The sequence below is a fragment of the Mobula birostris genome, chromosome 14 (assembly GCF_030028105.1).
Source record: "Mobula birostris isolate sMobBir1 chromosome 14, sMobBir1.hap1, whole genome shotgun sequence".
Lineage (NCBI taxonomy): Eukaryota > Metazoa > Chordata > Chondrichthyes > Myliobatiformes > Myliobatidae > Mobula > Mobula birostris.
Genome location: NC_092383.1, coordinates 84,693,470 through 84,714,631, shown reverse-complemented (window position 1 = coordinate 84,714,631; position 21,162 = coordinate 84,693,470). Strand labels below are relative to the sequence as shown.

Here is a 21,162-nt window from a genome sequence, read left to right as displayed (position 1 = left end):
ATTCTGGCTGTCCACCCTATCCAATCCTCTCAATTTTATAAACTTTTATTAGGTTTCCACTCAGCCTCTGATGCCGCAGAGAAAACAATCCAAGTTTGTCTAACCTCTCCTCACAACTCTAATCCATGCAGAATCCTGGTAAACCTCTTCTGAATCTTCTCCAAAGCTTCCAGATTCTTCGTGTAATGAGGTAACTGGAATTGTACACAATATTCCAAGTGTAGCCAAAGTTTTACCCACCAGCAACATATTTTACTGGCTCTTATCTTCTATGCCCCTAGTGACGAAGGCAAGCATGCCACTCCCCTTCGATAAGTTGCAACTCTGCAGCATGCAATACTTCTAAAATGCACTGGAACTAACCCAGCCTTGTAAACGTTAGGGTACAAAGGGAAAAATATGAACACAAGGGTGTGAAAATAAAGTTAAAATCAAAACAAAGGTTTGTTCAGAAAAGCTTGTACTTAAAAGATAAAAACAATGACAAGACAAGATTAACTTATTAACTGCAGATATTGGAAATTTGTAAATACTAGAACCACACTTCAGATCAAAGAGCATTTAATGAACAATACTTAGAACCAAAATGCAGTTTCTCAGAATCAGGTTTATCACTGACAAGTGTTGTGAAATTTGTTGCTTTGTGGCAGCAGTGCCATGCAATACATCAACTATAAGTTACAATAAATAAATTATATTTATAGATTGTATACATATGTATGTTGTACATCTACAAACAATACTGTGCAAAAGTCTAAGGCACCTTAGCTTTATATATGTGAATACGTAGGGCAAGAAGAGTGCAGTGTTCATAATCTGGTTCACTGTCCATTCAGAAATTTGATAGCAGATGGGAAGCTGTTCCTTAACTGTTGAGTAGGTCTTCAGGCTCGTGTATCTCCTCATTGGTAGCAATGAGAAAAGGGCATGTCCTGGGCGATGGGAGTCATTGCCATTTGAAGATGTCCTGGATGATGGGGAGGCTTATGCCCATGATGGAGCTGGCTCAGTTTGTAACTCTCTGCAACCCTGTTCATTCAGTGTAATGCAATGGCCCGCCTGGTGATCCAAACAGAATGCTCTCCACAACACATCTGTAGAAATTTGCTACCCCTAAGAGTTTTTCCTCTTTCCACAGGTGCTGTCTGACCTGCTTGGTATTTTTAAATCTGTTGCTCTTTGGTTAGTGTTCTAGGAACTTTCATGTGCATCTTCAGGTGAATGCAACCTGAAGTAACCAAAGTAACACACACAAAACACTGGTGAAGGGTCTCAGCCTGAAACATCGGCTGTTTACTCTTTTCCACAGATGCTGCCTGGCCTGCTGAGTTCCTCCAGCATTGCGTGCATGTGGCCTTGGATTTCTAACATCTGCAGATCTTGTGTCTGAAGTAACCATATTCAATGGAGCACTGCACTTCAGCAGACATAATACTGGGCTTGGAAGTAAAAGTCTGAAATATTTTGGAAGAATTAATATATTGAGTTCATATATAAAATTGTTAGTATATAGATAAATCCAAATTATACCAAGGATCAAAGGGTTAATTCATGAGGCAAGGCTGCATTCAGTGGAGAGAGGATTAGGGGGTGATCTAACAATACTTAAGGTGATTAAAGGATTTTGACAGGGTAGATATGGATAAATTACATTCTTTCTTCAGAAAAGTGCAGAGGGCTGGGTGGGGACAAGAACAGAATACAAGACAAGAACCAAGCCATTATTTAACTTATTGCAAAGGGCAATGGAAATTCTCTTAAAAAAAAGTGTTCCCTCCAAAAAGGATTAAGACTGTTAAGAGACAGAAGACAACAGATATTGGAAATCTGCAGCAAAACAGATACTGAAGGAACTCAGCAAGTCAACCAGTATCTGTGGAAATCAAAACTTCTATCATCTAAAAACTTCAAAGCTGAGATTATTTTGCTTGTATTAAAATTTAGGAACCAAGGATGGTAGAAAGGAATTAAGATGCAGATCAGCTTTGATCTCAATTATTGAACAAGCTGGGGGGGGGGGGGAAGAAATGGGGGTGAATAGTCCATCCCTGTTCTAACTTTCTCAACGTGTAATCAATTAGACAAACCTTTTGACATCTCAGAGGCTGTTATGGTTCCATGCATTCTACCAGAGACCAAGCCCAACTCTTAGAATCTGGTCAGTGTTTTAAGCTGCAAGTGAAAGTGGGCAAGAGGATTGGGAACAGCTTGCCCAAACTCAAACTGAAGCCACATGACAGATCTGACTGCTGAATAATTTATAAACCGCACTTGGGTCTCTGCTACTCAGCTTACCAGTGGTCCGTTGCATTAGAATGATTTAACAGTGACAATAATGACCAGCTCATTTAGTAACCAAATATTTCTCATAATAACATCATGTCAATAAGGTTGCTATCGTGACTGGGCATGGCTAATCAAAGTATTTATGCTTTCTTTTAAAAAAAAAATGGAAGGACAAAACACTTTTCTACTCATAGTAACTGGAAAGAATATCACCTCCCTTTGACACAATTGAAATTGCTTCCACATTCTCACCCAGCTATCTGACATCTCACATTGTCCAAATATCACTGGGCACATTCCGTCCTGCAAGAAGTTTGACCTGCTCTACATTCCCGTTCATTCTCAGGACATGCCCAGTGTTGGCAAGGTCAAAGTACATATATGCCACCATATGCAACTCAAGATTCAAGATCAGATGATTCATACTCAACAAATCTGTAGAACAATAGCATAACAGAATTAACGAAAGACCTCCCAACTTGGGCGTTCAACCAAAGTACAGAAGACAACAAACTGGAAATACAAAAGCAAATAAATAATTAAATAAAAAATAAATATCACAAACATGAGATGAAGTTAGTCCATTGGTTGTGGGAACATTTCAATAATGGGGCAAGTGAAGTTATCCTCCTTGGTTCAAGAGCCTGATAGTTGAGGGGTAAAAACTGATCCTGAACCTGGTGGCGGTGAGTCTTGGGGCTCCTGTACCTTTTTCCTGATGGCAGCAGCAAGAAGAGAACACGTCCCAGGTGGTAAGGGTCCCGATGATGAATATTGCTTTCCTGCAACAGTGTTTCATGTACATATGCTCAATGGTTGAGAGGGCTATACCTGTGATGGACTGGGCTGCACCCACTACTTTTTGCAAGATTTAGAATTCAAGGGTATTGGTGTTTCCATACCAGTCAATATATTCTCTACTGCACCTCTACAGAAGTTTATCATACTGAATTGCTGTAAACTCCTGAGAAGTAGAGGCTCTACCATGCTTTCTTTGTAATTGCACTTACGTGCTGGGCCCAAGAATAATAACACAGGAATTTAAATTCACTGACCCCCTCCACCTCTGATTCAGCTCTGGTTTCCTTCTCCTGAAGTCAATAACCAGCTCCTTCATCTTCCTGACATTGAGTAAGAGGTTGTTGTTATGACACCACTCAGCCAGATTTTCAACCTCCCTCCCGATTCCTCATCAGCACCTTTAATTCAGTCCACTACAATGGTATTGTCAGCAGAGGAGAAGGTGACGGCGTGATGGCAGCACGCGCGGCATCTCCAGTGAATGAATGATACCTGTTATCTGTTAAGTAGGGGACCGTGCACAATTCTGATTTGATGGAGACGGACGTGAGAGTATGGAGGAACATCTGGAAAAGTTCTGAAATGTCTGCTTCGCTGCCACTGCTACTGTGTGGTAACTGGAATCTCTAGAGCAGAAGGCCCCAAAATCCCCGGCTTTGCTTGTTTCAGCAGCCGGGGCGAGGTCGAAGGTGCTCGGCAGGCTGTATCGGAGGGGCTGGTCGAAGGCTCGAAGTTTTCGGATGGACGGACTCAGTGTCGGCTGTGGTCAGCTGCTTCCAAGGCATCGGCAAGTTGACAGTGCCTGGAGGTTTATGGCAGGGAGTTTCTCCCTTTTGCCGCCTGCTATCGGGGACTCGGGAGTCAATGGACTCGGGGACTTTGAGACTATTTTTACCGTGCCCATGGTTTGTTCTTCATCAAATTATGGTATTGTTTTGCACTTCTGTAACTATATGTTATAATTATGTGATTCTGTCAGTGTTAGTCTTTGGTTTGTCCTGTTTTCTGTGATATCACTCCGGAGAAACATTGTGTCATTTCCTAATGCATGTATGCATTTCGAAATGACAATAAAAGAGGACTGAGTGTTCTCATAACCTAAAAAGAACTTAAATATGGCACTGGATCTGTGCTTAGCTACACTACAAGTGTTAAGCAAGCACAGCAGGAGGCTAACCTGTGCTGATGGCAATCATTGCCAATCCAAATTGACTGGTGAGGAAATGGAGGATCCAACTGCACAAGGGAGCTATGGAGGCCAGGGTCTTGGAGCTTATTGAGTAGCTTTGAGGGGATGATGATATTGAATGCTGAGCTGTAGTCGATAAACAGCATTCTGATGTATGCATCCTTGTTGTCCAGACGTTCCAGGTTTGAGTGATGAGCCAATGTGATGTCATCTGCTGTGGACCCGTTGCTCTGCTAGGCAAATTGGAGCAGATCTAAGCTGCTTCTCAGGAAGGAGTTGACATATTTCATTACCAAACTCTCAAAAGGCTTCATCACTGTGGATGCAAGTGCCACTGGTAATAGTAATTAAGGCAGGTCACCACACTCCTCTTGGGGACTGATATAACTGAAGCCTGCTTGAAACAGTGGGGTACCATACACTGCCGGAGTAAGATTAAAGATCTCAGTGAACACTCCAGCCAGTTGATCCACACAGGCTTTCAGTACTTGGCCAGGTACCCCATCTAGGTTAGATGTTTTTAGGGTTCACTCTCCTGAAGGCTGCATACGTCAGCCTGAGAGACTGAGATCACAGGATGATCAGGGGTTGTTGGAGTTTCTGATGGTTCCTCCATGTTTTGATGGTCAAAGCAAGCACAGAAGGCATTGGGCACATCTGGAAGCGAAGCCCTGTTGTCACCGATGTCACTTGATTTAAGAGGTGATAGTCTCAAGCTCTACCACAATTGTCGAGAATCCTTTACTGATTCACGCTTAGTACAGAATTGCCACTTTGCCCGTGGCAAACGTGCAGTGAGTATAACTGCGAGCTTACCTTCTTAGCCAACTACATCATTTCAGGGGCCACTTCTGCAGTCTAACAGCCCAGCCCATACTCCAAGCTGCATCTGTAGCTTCTAATCCTGCTCCAGTGATCAAGGGGCACTACCCAACAGGAAACACCTTCTCTAAATATCTTATCCAACTTTCAATACATCTTTCTCCTATAATTCATCAATGGTCATATTGACTTTGTACAGAAGTCCAAGCTATACTACAAGGCCAAATACAAGTCTTTTTGTGGGCCCATTGATCACAGCACAGGGACAAAAAGAGAAATCCTCTAATCACCACAACTTCTGGTTTCTTGATGGCCTGTACTAGCAGCAATCATGTCCATTTGCTGAGATGAAGCTCTAAAATTCCCTTCCCAAACTTTTGTTTCTAAAAACTTTTAAGACAGACATTAAAGCTTACTTCAATGACACCTCAGTATCAGATTTTGTGACTTGCTTAGCATATTTTGTTACACTGAAAAGCACCAAATAATAGAATCAATTTCAGTCGTACTCCAGCTGTTCCCTAAAACATGAAGGAAGCTCCTGCTTTATTTACCAGAAGGCAACAGATAAAATTTGGCACCATCTTATTCTTCTTTTTCAAATACAGTTGGGCTTTTCACAATCCTTTTCCGCTGACAAACTTACAAGTATACCATCATGCCAATTTGATTAAAGATATCAGCAGTAGAATTCTATATGAAGCAAGTCTCCTCTTTGCGCAATGTCACTTAATGGAAACTTCATCTCAGTAAGGGGTTAAGATCCAAGTGTTTAATATAACCATCTTCAACAAAATAAAGATTAGATTAGATTCAACTTTATTGTCAATGTGTCGAGCACAGATACAAAGTCATTGAAATTCAGTTAGCATCTGACCAGAAAGGCAAAGAATACTGTTATTTACAAAATAACTGAGAATAAAAAGTAAGTGCTACAGCACACAAATATAAAAGTACTGAGACAGTACAATATGGGTGCAATACTGCTTAGCACTGTGATGTGAGGTTCAGCAGCGTCACAGCCTCAGGGAAGAAGCTCTTCCTGTGCCTGTTGGTGCAGGAGCAGAGGCTCCTGTAGCGCCTACCGGATGGGAGGAGAGTTAAAAGTCCATGGTTAGGGTGAGATGCATCCTTGATAATGCTTTTCGCCCTGCCCAGGCAGCATTTATGGTAGATGTTCTCAATGGTGGGCAACTGGGTGCTGATAATCCGCTGGGCTCAAAATGGAACCTCATTTTGACTTCCACCTCAGAGGAGCAAAATAGCTTGGTCTGAAATATTACTTCAACATTAATTTATCACCTCTTGGTATGCCATGTCCCATCCTTCCTTCAACACGCTGCTTGACAGGAAAGACAAAAGGCACACTGGACAATGGCATAACACTTCTACTGAATAGATACTGATTAATATCGATGGGTAACACACACAAAATGCTGGTGGAACGCAGCAGGCCAGACAGCATCCATAGGAAGAAGCACGTTTTGGGCTGAGACCCTTCATCAGGACTAACTGAAAGAAGAGCTAGTAAGAGATTTGAAGGGGGGGGGGGAAGAGAGGGAATAATAAACAAATAAATACTGACTTCTCTAACTTCCGTTAATGCTCCTCCTCCCCTTCTTACCCCATCCCTTATTTATTATTTTTTCCCCCTTTTTCCTCTCCCTGTCCCTCTCAATAACTCCTTGCCTGCTCTCCATCTTCCTCTGGTGCTCCCCTTCCCCTTTCTTTCTCCCCAGGCCTCCAGTCTCATGATCCTCTCCCTTCCCCAGCCTTGTATCCCTTTTGTCAATCAACTGTCCAGCTCTTGGCTCCATCCCTCCCTCTCCTGTCTTCTCCTATCATTTCAGATCTCCCCCTCCCAAATCTCTATCTATCTCTTCTTTCAGTTAGTCCTGACGACGGGTCTCGACCCGAAACGTCAACTGTGCTTCTTCCTATGGATGCTGTCTGGCCTGCTACGTTGCACGAACATTTCGTGTGTGTGTTGCTTGAATTTCCAGCATCTGCAGATCTGCAATGGGTGGCAGGGTGGAGGTACACCTCTGCCAAAGGAGGTGCAAAGTGCTTCTTCCCTCCGCTAGCCTGCAGATCATCCTTAGACAAGGTGTAACATCTGCTTAGACCCCTGACAGGGTCACGTGAAGCCATGGGAGCAGGCAGTGGATGGTCATATGAATAGCTGGTGCATATCACAAGTCCTGGTTATGCGACCACTGACGTCAGGCTGACCACCTCTGAAGAGTATTAGTAATGGTTGGGCTCATCCGGCTTGTAAAGACACTGCCCAGAAGGCAATGGCAAACCACTTCTGCAGAAAAAAAATTACCAAGAATAATCGATGGTCACAAGACCATGATCGTCCATGTCCTACTAACATGGGACATGATGACTGACAAAATTATGTTGATCACTGAAATTGATGTGGGGGAGCACATGCGACTCAGCGGTCCATACGTAGCAAGCAAATTCAACTAACCTAGGGAATGTAAAGCAGAAGCAACAGCAACTTCTCCCAATAAAAGCAGGGTAATTTCTCCAACAGTGCATGGAGAATAGCTAAATATCTTCACAAATCCAATCCGTCACGACAGCAGTGTAAAGATTAACTTTGCCATATGTACATCAGAACGTACAGTAAAATGTGTCACTTGCATCAACCACCACAGTCCGAGGAAATGCTGGGGCAGGCCGCAAGTGCCACCATTCTTCCAGTACCAACACAGCATGCACACAATTTACTAACCCTAACCTTATGCTTTTGGATCAAATATGATTGATGACACCCCCCCCCCAACCACTTTCATCCTAACCAGCAAAAACCATTGCATTTTAATAGGCCCATGATTAAAATCCATACAAGATAACAAAGGGTACAGATAGTCCTCTGTAGAATGAGATGGTACACTGTTGAGGCAGTGAACAAGAAACATCACTCCACATTCAATCCATCTGGCAAGTTATTGCATGCTAATAGATGGTGTGCATTAGCCAGTGCCAAGACATTTACCTTTGGTATTCCATGAACTTGAATTAAAAATCGTTTACTGCTACTGGCTTCCCTCCTTGGGAACAACGGTCATGACATTAAAAAAAATGGAAGTGCCTTTGTAAACTTTCAGAATTATTTCATTTGCAAACTGGCCATCTTTAATACAAAATTATTTTCCTCAACTGTGGTGAACACCTCAGAAAGTTATCGTTTAGACCCACATGAAGCTATTGTGATGCTAACAGTCATCCTTAGTGAGCTATAGAAGTCAGTGTCTAACTGGAGATGAAGTTCATGACTCCACAATCTCCAAGGTCTTGCAGAAAAAGGGTATTGTGGAAGAGTGGCAAGGAAGACGCCCTGGTTTTAAAAAAAAAGCACGTCTTTGCCCGTAAAGACTTTGCAAATTGTTGCTTTGAAGATACTGGAAAGACATGGAAGGAAGTCTCGTGGACAGATGAGAGTAAAGTGGAACTTTTGGTCTCACCACCAAGTGGTATACGCAGTGCAAATCTAATACAGCACATTAGTCAGGCAACACCAACCCCACTGTAAAATATCACACAATGAGGATGTTTTTCAGTAGCAAGAACTAGAAATCTGGTCAGTGTTCAGAAGATGAATGCTGCTAAATACAGACAGATCCTGGATAAAATCCTGCTAGCCTCTGCCAGAAAGCTTAAAATAGGGAGGAAGTCTGTCTTTCAGCAGAACAACACCCCAAAGCACTCTGCCAGAGCAACCATACAAGTTCTTCATGCTTCACAATTTTTTTTTTGGGGGGGCTCTACTGTGACTAAAGTAGCGCGATTCACAAATAAAAATACTCAGTTAAACAGATCAAAAACCCTGGTTGTAATACTCATTTAAGTGAACAAAGGGTTGGTGGCTAAATACTTTTCAAATGCTTTCTGTAAGGAGTTTGTAAGTTCTCCCCGTGACCACGTGGGTCTCCTCCCACATTCCAAAGACGTACGGCTAGTGTTAGTGCATTGTGTGCATGCTACGTTAGCACTGGAAGCGTGGCAGCACTTGTGGGCTTGCCCAGCACAACCCCCTCTGATTTCAGCTGATGCATTTCACTATGTTTCAAATAAAGCTGTTCTTACATGGGAGTTTACTTCAAAAATCATAGTTACCATGAGAAGCTTTGCAAGAGGGAAAGAGCAAGCATAACACTTGAAGCTGCGAAGATGTACTAATTTTGGATTTTTTTTTTAAAACACACACACACGCACGCTGAGAAATACAAATGCTAGACACCATCCCACCAGCAAGGGAATCTTTTCCTCTTGTCCAACTGAGTGGAACCAAAAACAGATCATGCAGCAAATTACAGGATCAACTCTACCAAACTCTTAGAGAAGCACACATTATCCAATCATGTCCCTTGTAATTATTTGGTGAACATTTTAATAAATATTGACAATCGAAAATAAAAATAGAAAATTCTGAAGCTATTCAGGAGGTTACGCAGAGCAGGGTTAATGTTTCAGACTGATGGCATTTCATCAGAAATAGGAACATTTAGAATCGCTGTCCATAACATTGACTGTTTACTTCTCCTCCACAGATGCTACCCGACTTGTCGAGTTCCTCCAGCATTTTGTGTATATCGCTCAAGATCTCTTGCATCTGCTGAATCTCATTTTTAAACATTTAAAGATACTTGTTGTCTAAACTTACAGGGAAATGGGAGGGGCAAAGAGGAGACAGCAAGTGTGATGGGGTAGAAACCAAGAGAAGAGAAATGGCAGCTGTCTCATCTGGAAGAACAGAAGAATAAATGGACAGGAAAAAAAAATCTTGCTGGAACTATGAAGTACAGGACAGTGGTGTCTGGGAAATGGAAATGAAAACAGAATGCTGGGAAAGCTAAATAGGTCAGATGATATCTGTGCAGAGAAAAACTGAGAATTGGCCAAGGACTGAGATACAAAAGCAGCTGCTGGAATTCCAAACAAAATGAGAAAATGCTGAAAACAAGCCGCATCTGCAGAAAGAAAGAGCTAAATGCCCAGACCAATAACACACTGAAAAGCTAACTCTGCTCCCAATGCCTTCCAGCCTTCTGGAGCTCACTCCACATTCAAAGTCAAAGTAAATCATCCAAGTACATGCATGTCACCATTTTCTTGCAGGTATTTAGAGGAAAATTAAAAAAAAACAATAGAATTTATGAAAAACTATAAAGACTTGCAAACAACCAATGACAAGATAATTATGAAAATATAAAAAAAATACTGTGATCATGAGTTGAATTGATTACTTACATCCTTCACATACACGAGTAGTAAAAATCTTTATGTTACATCTCTGTTTAAATGTACAATTTATTATTTGTAATAAATAGTATGTGCAACAGTACGGTCAATACAACATAAAAATACAATTGTATCAGCACAAGTTAATCAGTCTGATGGCCTAGCGGAAGAAGCTGACTCAGAGCCTGTTGGTCCTGGCTTTTATGGTGCGGTATCGCTCCCCAGATGGCAGCAGCGGGAAAAGTTGGGGTGACTCGGGACCCCAATGATCCTTTGAGCCTTTTTACACACCGGTCTTTGTAAATGTCCTGAATACTGGAAAGTTCACATCTACACATGCATTGGGCTGTCCGCATCACTCTCTGCAAAGTCCTGTGATTGAGGGAAGTACAGTTCCCATATCAAGCACTGATGCAGCCAGTCAGGATGCTTTCAACTGTGCCCCTGTAGAAAGTTCTACAGAGGTACTATAGGATTTGGGGGCCATACAAAACCTCTTGAACCATCTGAGGTGAAAGAAGCATTGTTGTGCCTTTTTCACCACACAGCCGGTATGTACAGACCACATGAGATCCTTGGTGATGTTTATGTCAAGGAACTTAAAGCTGTTCACCCTCTCAACCCCAGTTCCATTGATGTCAATATTGATGTCTCCATTCCTCCCGTAGTCCACAACCAGCTCCTTTGTTTTTGCAACACTGAGGGAGAAGTTGCTTTCTTGACACCACTGTATCAGGGTGCTGACATCTTCCCTGTAGGCTGCCTCGTTATTATTTGAGATTAGGCTAATCTATGTAGTATCGTCAACAAATTTAATTAGCAGATTAGAGCTGTGGGTAGCGACACAGTCATGGGTGTACAGAGAATAAAGGAGGGGGCTTAGTACACAGCCCTGAGGGACACCTGTGTTGAGGTTTAGAGGGGCAGAGGTCAGGGAGCTCACTCTCAGGGAGCCGGCAATCTGATAGGAAGTCCAAGATCCAGCTACACAAGGCAGGGTGAAGGCTCTCTGAGCTTCTTGTCTGGATGGAATTATGGTGTTGAATGTTGAACTGTAGTCCAAGAACAGCATTTTCACATAAACATCCTTCTTCTCCAGATATGCAAGGACAGTTTGTAGAGCTGCAGCTAATGCTTCATCTGTCAATCTGTTGTGTCGGTAGGCAAATTGTAAGGGGTCTAGTGTGGGTGGTAGCAAGCTGCAGATGCAATCTTTGACCAGCCTCTCACAGCATTTGCTTATTATTGAGGTGAGTGTGACAGGACGCCAGTCGTTCAGACATACCTTTGTCCTTTTAGGAACATGGACAGTGGTGGATGTTTTGAAGCAGGAGACACTCTACACTGGGAGAGGGAGAGATTACACCAGCCAGTTGTGCCACTCACATCCTGAGTCCCTGCCCTGGGATGCCTCCAGTTCTTCAGCCTTATGACTGTCCACTCGTTGGACACCTGTGTACTTCAGCCTCAGAGATGACCAAGGTGCAGGTTGGTTTGGTGGCCCTCTTCAGGGGCTCAGTGTTGACGATATTGAACCAAGCGTCAAAAAGATTTAGTTCATCTGGAAGAGTGGCAGCGATGTTGGAAACATCAGTGCGTTTAGCTTTGAAGTCTGCAATGCCACAAGCTGAAAGTGTTGTTGGTGGAGACTTGTGCAGTCATTGAAAGGGAGTCTGTCTCTTTCTAACATCAGCAGGGGCCTGCTTTGACAAGGTGTAATTTGCTGAATTAAATACTGAAATCCAAGTGCAAAGACAGGCCTAGACAAAATACAACAAGGTGTGTCTTGAACTTACGTGGGCATCACCGAAGTATGAGGCTGAAGATCGAAGTCAAAGTAAAATTTTAATATTAGAGTACATATGTCACCACAAACAACCATGAAATTCATTTTCCTACAAGCATACTCAACAAGTCTATTGAATAGCAACTATAACAGGATCAATGAAAGATCAGCCAGAGTGCAGAAAACAGCAAACTGTGCAAATGCAAATATAAATAAGTAGCAATAAATATCGAGAACATGAGATAAAGCGTCCTTAAAGTGAGATCATTGGTTGTGGGAACATCTCAATGGATGGCCAAACGAGTGTAGTTATCCCATTTTGTTCAAGAGCCTGATGGTTGAGGATGAAGGGCAGACTGGGAGTGGAAGGGAAGATTAAGGTTTCAGACAACTGGAAGTTCAGATCCAACTCTGCAGACTGAAAGCTCATGCAGCCTGCATTTAGTTTTCCCAATGTAGAAGATACCCCCTAATTAATTGGCATTTGCAAGCCTGCAGGCAATCATCCTCAGTCAGTAACAATCCACACTACTCATATGATAGATTTTTTCTTTATATTGCACATCCCTTCTCCTCCTCTGCAAGTCTAAAACATGGGGAAAAAAAAAAGGGTCCCGATAAAGGGTCTCAGCCCAAAATGTCAACTCTTTACTCCATTCCATAGATGCTGCCTGACTTGCTGAGTTCTTCCAGCATTGTATCTATTGCTTAGGATTCCCAGCAATTGCATGAACTGTCTTTATGAAAATCTGCAGATGCTGAAATCCAAAACAACAAAACTGCCAGAAGACTTCAACCAGTCAATCTGCATCCGTGGAAAGAGAAACCAAAGTTTCAGAAGAGAAAGAGAGAGAGAAAACAAGTTAGCTTAAGTGGCAGAGAAGGTGGCGGACAGCACAGGATGGAACAAAGACGATGTCTGTGATAGGATGAAATGATGAATAGTCAATGAATGCATAGTTGAACTCCTTTGTGTAAAACATCATTGATGTTCCAGTGTGGGTAGAAATACATAGTCTGGCCTACTGGGACATACTGAGCAGACCAGAATATTCAAATGAAAGTATTCCCACCGCTGTCCTTAAAGAGTTTGCACATTCCCCTTGTGAACACGTGGATTTCTTTCGGTTTCCTCACACAGTCCAAAGACATACCAGTTGGTAGGTTAATTGGTCATTGTTAATTGTCCCGTGATTAGGCTGGGGGTTGCTAGGCGGCGTGACTTGAAGGGCCGGAAGGGTCTATTCCATGCTGTATCACAATAAATTAAGGGAAGAAGAACGACAAGCACAGGTGGCTGACCCTGCCTTGCACAAACACACAATCACTCTGTGGTGCATGGACTTTACAATAGCCTCCATACCCATCCCTATTATTGGACAGATTGCTTGCAAATTATCAGAGATGGCCTTACAACTTTGTATGCATGACATCCCTAATAATGCCCATGCTACTTTTGTATCAGAATTAGGTTTAATATCACAACATTTGCCATGATATTTGGTGGTTTGCAGCAGTAATACATTGCAATATATAATAAAACAATAATTATAATATATTAAATTAAATAAGCAGTACAAAAAACAGAGCAAAAAAGAGAAAGCTATGTTCCGCTGATATCCTTAGGTGGGCCAGTGCTAACTCGAAGATAAATTGTACAAATTCCTGACCAGGTTGTTCCTCAACCCTTCTGCAAACTCAGGACCTTCTGGACTGAAATTGTGCCATTTCATTCATCCTTCACCCTCCCACTCAAATTTGCATGGGCTTGTGCTCAAGATCACAAGAAAACAGAAGTAGGCTACTTGGTTCCTCAGGCTTTCCCTGGCATTCATTATGACCATGGTCGATCTTCTTCAAGCCTCAACTCCTCTTCTCTGCCATTTTTCCATGGTCCCAAATTCCCTCATCTTTTAAACCTTTGGTGATCTAGCCTCCACAACCACCTGCAGTAGAGAATTCCAGAGATTCACCAACACCCAAGAAGAAATTACAAGGCACTTCAATTTTAAATAACTGTTTCCTTTATTCGTTTTGAAACTTGTCCCAGTGGAAAGAACTGATCATGTACTGTCACACCCCTTTAGTATCTATTTTTTCAATAAAATCACAGCATATTCTTTTAAAACACAGGACTAACTGAAAGAAGAGCTAGTAAAAGATTTGAAAGTGGGAGGGGGAGATCCGAAATGATAGGAGAAGACAGGAGGGGGAGGGATGGAGCCAAGAGCTGGACAGTTGATAGGCAAAAAGGATATGAGAGGATCATGGGACAGGAGGCCCAGGGAGAAAGTAAGGGGGAGGGGTGAAGCCCAGAGGATGGGCAAGGTGTATAGTGAGAAGGACAGAGGGAGAAAAAGGAGAGAGAGAAAAGGAATGTGTGTATATAAATAAATAACAGATGGAGTATGAGGGGGAAGTGGGGCATTAGCAGAAGTTTGAGAAGTCAATGTTCATACCATCAGGTTGGAGGTTACCCAGATTGAATATAAGGTGTTGTTCCTCCAACCTGAGTGTGGCTTCATCTTGACAGTAGAGGAGGCCGTGGATAGACATATCAGAATGGGACGTGGAATTAAAATGTGTGGCCACTGGGAGATCCTGCTTTCTCTGGCAGACAGAGCGTAGGTGTTCAGCGAAACGATCTCCCAGTCTGCGTCGGATCTCGCCAATATATAGAAGGCCACATTGGGAGCACCGGACGCAGTATATCACCCCAGCCGACTAACAGGTGAAGCGTCGCCTCACCTGGAAGGACTGTCTGGGGCCCTGAATGGTGGTGAGGAAGGAAGTGTAACGGCATGTGTAGCACTTGTTCTGCTCACAAGGATAAGTGCCAGGAGGGAGATCGGTGGGGACGGATAAGTGCCAGGAGGGGAAGTCCCTTCAGATTTCCTCGTGTTTGTGTTATATACATCAGTTGCTTATACAACCATCCACCACCTGCTCCCATGGCTTCACATGACCTTGCTTGCTGGTGCTACACCCTGCCCAAGGGTGACCTGCAGGCTAGCGGAGAGAAGGAGCATCTTACACCTCCTTTGGTAGGGCACATCTCCACCTCATAACTGTCACACTTGCATTTAAATGTCAATCCTCAGCAAGACAATATGCTATTTACCTTCCTAATTAGCTGCATGACAAATATTTGACTTCATACACAAGAACACTTTGATCCTTCTGTAGAGCACCCATTTAGAAAAAAAAGCCTTTTGATTTCTTCTACTCAATTGCATAACCTATATTTTCCTATATTGAAATTCTATTACCAAGTTCTGCCTACTTTCTCAACCCACCTAGATCCTGTTGCAGAGCCTGTATATCCCCATAGTTCACTGTTGCATCCAACCTTTGTGTTACCAGCAAACTTGGATACCTTACACTCTGCCCCCCTCCTCTAGGTCATTAATGTAGACTGTCAACAATTGAGTACCAAGGAGTGATCCTGTGGACAGACCACTAGTTACATCAGTACTACTTGGAAAAATGCCTGTTTATTCCAACTGTCATTTTTGTGATAACTGGTCTTCAATCCATGTTAAAAACTGAGCTCTTACCTTGTGCACCAGCCTTTTATACAACACCTTCTGAAAATGCATACACATGCAGGCTCCCTTCCATCCACTCTGCTGATCTCAGAGGATAAATATAATGTTCCTTTCACAAATCCACACTGACAGGGTTTGAGTGCATTAAGGTTCTCTAGATGATCAGTATTTCTTCCGACTTTGGGATTAACAGCATAATTGTGCAATGCAGAATGCAGCCCTTCGACCCAAATAGTCTACGCCAATCAATATGGTCCCAGTTTCCAAAATTCTTCCATTGCTTCACTTCTGCAGCTCTAGAAGCCCTACACCATCCCTTCCAAAATATCATCATTCCATCTCAGATTAAATTCTATGTAGGCAAAATTTCATCTGCCCAGTCACCAAGCTCTGAAACCTTTCTAAAACTTTTGAAAAAAAAAGTTTTCCAAGTTAGAAGAAGACCCAATGAAAAACTGCAGTATGATACTCTTGTGCCCTGCAAGAGGACCACAAGCTTGTCATTGGGTTCTGAGGCTTGTGTCCCTCAATGACCCAGAGATCTACGTTGGCTGGAGTAAGGGATTTACGATTTGGCTCTTGGTAGGGTCACCCATGCCAAAAAGGTCAAAGAATAGAGGCCAGACTAAAAGTGGTCCACCGGTTCTTCAGTTTCAGTGATTCAGCACAGGATTAACAACCCTGACTAGTAAAGCAAATTGTTACAGGACAGAAATGAACAATTCTTCTACATCTGACTGTGATGGTATTCTTGGAACCTGCATGACTGACAGTACTGACATGATGAAGAAATCCTTGAACACAGCCAGAGATAGAGGACCTTCACTGCTGCCCTAAATGTCAGTGGCGTAATAGACACTCCCCTGCAAAGGACTACAGAGGTTATTTCCATTGACGGTGTCAAATTGAAATCATGCCTGCTCACTTTTCTGAACAAAAGCAAGTACTTTAGGGAAGACTCCCCTACTCTTTATAATGACCTGATGAAAATTTAAAATGTGGCCTTATTTACTATTAAGAACTTGTTATACACAAACTTGTCCACTGTACTTCAATCCTGCCATGCTGACTGTACCACGAAACTACTGAATTAATAGCACAATGGAAAGGAATGAAGCCACGGGAAAATCTTTCGCAAATACAGACATTGATCTCAAAACCAAAAGACAGGTATCTGATCATTTAAAGAGGTTTTGTGCATTGAAACCGAATTGGATTTATTGGAAAAAATTCTATCTGATTAATTTGCTAGACTTGTATGCTCAGACAGCTAGCCTTATTTTGTAAAGGGCAACTCACAAAGGCATCACTACAACTAACTGCGCTGAAGCTAAGTCCACTTTGAAACTAGACCTTTTGCATTACCAACCCCATGCTTATAGAAACTGTGCACCTGTGCCCACACAGGCAAGCAAGCAAAACAATCCAGGCAGAAAGAATACAATTAAGGCTAAAAATACTACAAAGAAAAGTGAGGTCAAAAGCGAGTCTGAGAAAGCAGACATTTGCCGAAGGTCATTCACAGCAATATTGATAATAATAAGCCATTAACTACAAAGATAAAAACCTGCACAACTCTAGACAGGCAACTGAATGACACCGACAGTTAACGACAACTGATAAAAATCACACAGTTTTGGGAAGATCCTTTGTGATCATGCGATCCTTGGGATGCAACCATTCCAAGAGTAGCCCTGACAAGAAACCTACATTGAGGATTATTAAGGAAAACTTCAAGACATAGGAGCAGAATTTGAGCAGAATTTGAGCATTTGATCCATCAGGTCTACTCCAGAAGTTATATCTGTGTGTTTTAAGCATCTGCTCTAGACATAAAATGGCACAAAGCAGTAATCTAGGCTCATCTCTTAGAAACGATCTTCAGCATGTCATTAAAAATGATGAAGAAATAAAGCATAGAACAGACAAAGATGCAGCAATGAAGACAATATTAAATAAACAGTTGAAGTGAATTGTACAATTCTGCAGATGTATTGCACCACCTAGATACTTACCTCGTCAATAAAGGTTAGAAGAGTAAGGAAAATGTATGGGGTCTTGAAGCAACTTTGATGAAAATTGTGTTCATCTCTGTGGTGCCAGGTTGGTTCAAATGTTAAAAATGGCATCACTGTGGTTCAAGAAACACAAGGCAGTCTTTGTGAGCTGAGAGTTGGCAGGCATGAAGAGGGGCGGTAATGGACTGGTGGAGAAGAATGGGTGATAGGAACGGGTTGGTGGGACAAGTTTGAAGACCAGGAACAGGATGCTGGGACAGGAGGTGGGATGCAAGTTTAAAATGAGGATTAGATGGTTCACAGAACTGAAGACCATAAAGCAGAAGGGATGGTGAGAGGGGTTAAGACCAGAAGTGGGACTACAGTGCATGGTGTGGACAGTGAGAGAATGATGACAAGCAACCAGACTCCTGGGTGCAGAACACTAAGTGTGTGATGGCTGTAAGTGGGATAACAGAGACAGCCAGTGAAGGTTAAGATCAGGAATGGGAGCATTAATTAGGTTGTGGGTTTGAGGTTAACAGCAGAGACATCAGAGGGAGGAGTGGGCAAGGTATGGAAGTGAAGACTAAGCTGGAACACAACAGCAGAATGCACAAGTGGGGATAAAAACCAGGAACAGGCTAGTAATGTGTTTGATGCCATGGAGTGAGTCAGGTGCATTTGACAATAAGCTCAGCAATGGGCTGAGAATGTGCTTGATGTCTATTAATGAGAAAGGAATGTGTTCTGTATCTAGAATGGGGCAGCAGAGGGGTTTAGGGGCAGGAATATGTTATCCAGTTACAGGGCAGTTGGGGGGTGGGTGGAATTCAAGACAAGAACATGTTTGACATCCGAGTCTAGAACAGTAAAAGGTTAGGGACAAGAACGTGTACGAGGTCTAGGTACAGGTATGGATTGTTTCAAGACATGTATGCGTTTTAGGACAGTTCCAACGGATGGCAAGGACAGGAATGCGGTTGATATCTAGGAATGGGGCAATAGAAGGGTGGGGAGGGGATGCCCAAGAATTGGACAGAAGGTGGTTTAGTGAAAATGACGGGGTAGAAGTTTCACTCTCCCATCAGTCAGATCCGTCAGTCACCCACATTGCCCGAGGGGAAGTAGGTGCCTGACGAGTCGGTCTGGAAGGCAGAGAGAGAAGCATCTTTCCCACGACAAACGAGGCGAGATGTACCCGGAGGCCCGGGAGACCTGTCAGCAATCGGCCCGGGCTGCACCTGTACGAGGGAGGAAGGGAGGGAGTGAGCCGGGGCTCCGCTTACCTTGGTCTTCACCCGCTGGATGTCCCAGTGGGGTCTCAGCCGACCCACCAGCCGCAGGGCCCCGGGCACCACGTCGTTCTCGTCCACGTAGACGGCGAGCTTGGGCACGGCAGGGGCGCCGCTCGGGACATGCACGGCAGTCTCCATTGCGGCCGGACTATGCCGGCCGTCTGGGCGCTGCCTACCGCTTATGTGCGGGGAGGGAGGGGGAAGCAGGGAGGGGAGGAGAGGAGAAGGGGCGGGGGAAGAGGAGGCGGCGGCGGCAGCGCCCTCAGCTCCGCCTCCACAAGGTGGTCTAGCGTCACCGGGGCAAATCGGCGGGCCGTCACTCGGCACCGACATGGACAGGAAAGAACTGCTCGCCTGGCCCGCGCCCGAATCCCCTGCGTTCTCCCGGCGCGCCGCTGCTGGCCCCCTACCGGCGGGAGGTCGCAGCGCCAGAGAGCCGCTCCGCCTCTCGCACTCTCACACCACTGCAACCCTTCGCAGCGGACGTCAGCCACGTTCAGTGGGCAGAACTTTGCAATGTTATATATCTCCGCATTCTGGTGCAGAGAGGTAACCTCATCAGTGATCTCACGCTTTACAATAGAAATACACCTGCTTTTTTTGTTATTTGCATATGAAAAGACTGAGGAGTAAGTGTAGGGATTGGAGAAAGGACTAATGTTATACAAATGTGCACGTGATTTGACATTGTGATGTGTGCCTATGGCTGGGCAAGGCGTACCTCACAATGTGGCAGCTGAGGGGCACCCCACATATTAGCCCGACAACAGGATTTGTAGTGTTGGAGTGGTTTCAAAGCCTGTAGTTTAAATTTAGCCATCATTCAACTTTGAAGCGTGATTCAGGCAAAGGACTTTTGACCCACTTCACAGTGAAGTATTTTATCATCAGCTCACCTGTGCCCAACTGGAAATTACTACGCTTGTTGGAAAGTGTAAAATGATGGTAAATATTCAACAGGAACTCCCATCAGTAGAGGGAGAAACAGTTGGTAGTTCAATAAGCAGCTGTGACAAGTTCTCAAAAGATACTTAGTTTCCCCCTGCACAGATTTTGCTCAATACCTACAGTTTTTCCAGTTTTTACTTCGGTCCGTTCACACTCTGCTATAATCTCCTCCCACCTACTTCATTATGATGGAATAGTGGAGCAGAATCAATATATGGCCTAATTCTGCTCCTATGTTTTATGGTCTCATCTCACCATATCTTGTTTTCTTTCCCCTTTTAATCTACTCTTTACAAAGCTCCATACAATTAACCTCAGCTGTACGTGGCACGAAGCTCCAAAACTGCACCTCTACAGCCTATCTTTATGAATAGTTTTCAATAAATCACTCAAAATCAGTTTTATTTTTAATTTTTTAAATTATATTTAATAGATCTGGGAACTCCATTCATTAAAATGAGAATCTTTTAAAATGCAGCATTTCTAAAGGGGACATGCACTCAGATGTGTACCACCATTGAATCAAGGTAGAAGGAAATTTATCGGAAGCATAGCAATTAGCGCGATGCTATTACATATCCAGGCATTGTGGAGTTCAATTCCAGCACCTCCTGTAAGAAGTTTGTACGTTCTCCCTGTGAACACGTGGGTTTCATCCAGTTGCTTCGGTTTTCTCTTTTCCAGACCAACCAGTTAGTAGGTTAATTGGTCATTATAAATTGGTCTGCAATTAGGCTAGGGTTAAATAAGTGGGCCGCTCGTCAGTGCGGCTCATTGGGCATTGCATCTCTAAACAAATATAACCATATAACAATTACAGCATGGAAACAGGCCATCTCAGCCCTTCTAGTCCGTGCCAAACTCTTATTCTCACCTAGTCCCACCGACCTGCACTCAGCCCATAACCCTCCATTCCTTTCCTGTCCATGTAGCTGTCCAATTTAACTTTAAATGATAACATCGAACCTGCCTCAACCACTTCTGCTGGAAGCTCGTTCCACACAGCTACCACCCTCTGAGTAAAGAAGTTCACCCTCATGTTACCCCTAAACTTTTGCCCTTTAACTCTCAGCTTATGTCCTCTTGTTTGAATCTCCCCTACTCTCAACGGAAAAAGCCTATCCACGTCAACTCTATCTTTCCTCCTCATAATTTTAAATACCTCTATCAAATCCCCCTTCAACCTTCTACATTCCAAAGAATAAAGACCCAACTTGTTCAAATAAATTAA

General features: G+C 43.3%; 1 protein-coding gene across 2 annotated transcripts in view; it reads right to left on the bottom strand.

Annotated features, from left to right (window-relative positions):
• etnk2 (ethanolamine kinase 2) overlaps positions 1–19,377 on the bottom strand; it is an 83,784-nt gene extending 64,407 nt beyond the window's left edge. For both annotated transcript variants that reach the window (XM_072278792.1, XM_072278793.1), the window contains exon 1: positions 18,975–19,377. In XM_072278792.1, the coding sequence (XP_072134893.1) occupies positions 18,975–19,316 (342 nt within the window). In that variant the 5' untranslated portion in view covers positions 19,317–19,377. The remainder of the gene's footprint in view (positions 1–18,974) is intronic.
• Positions 19,378–21,162: the final 1,785 nt, after the last annotated feature.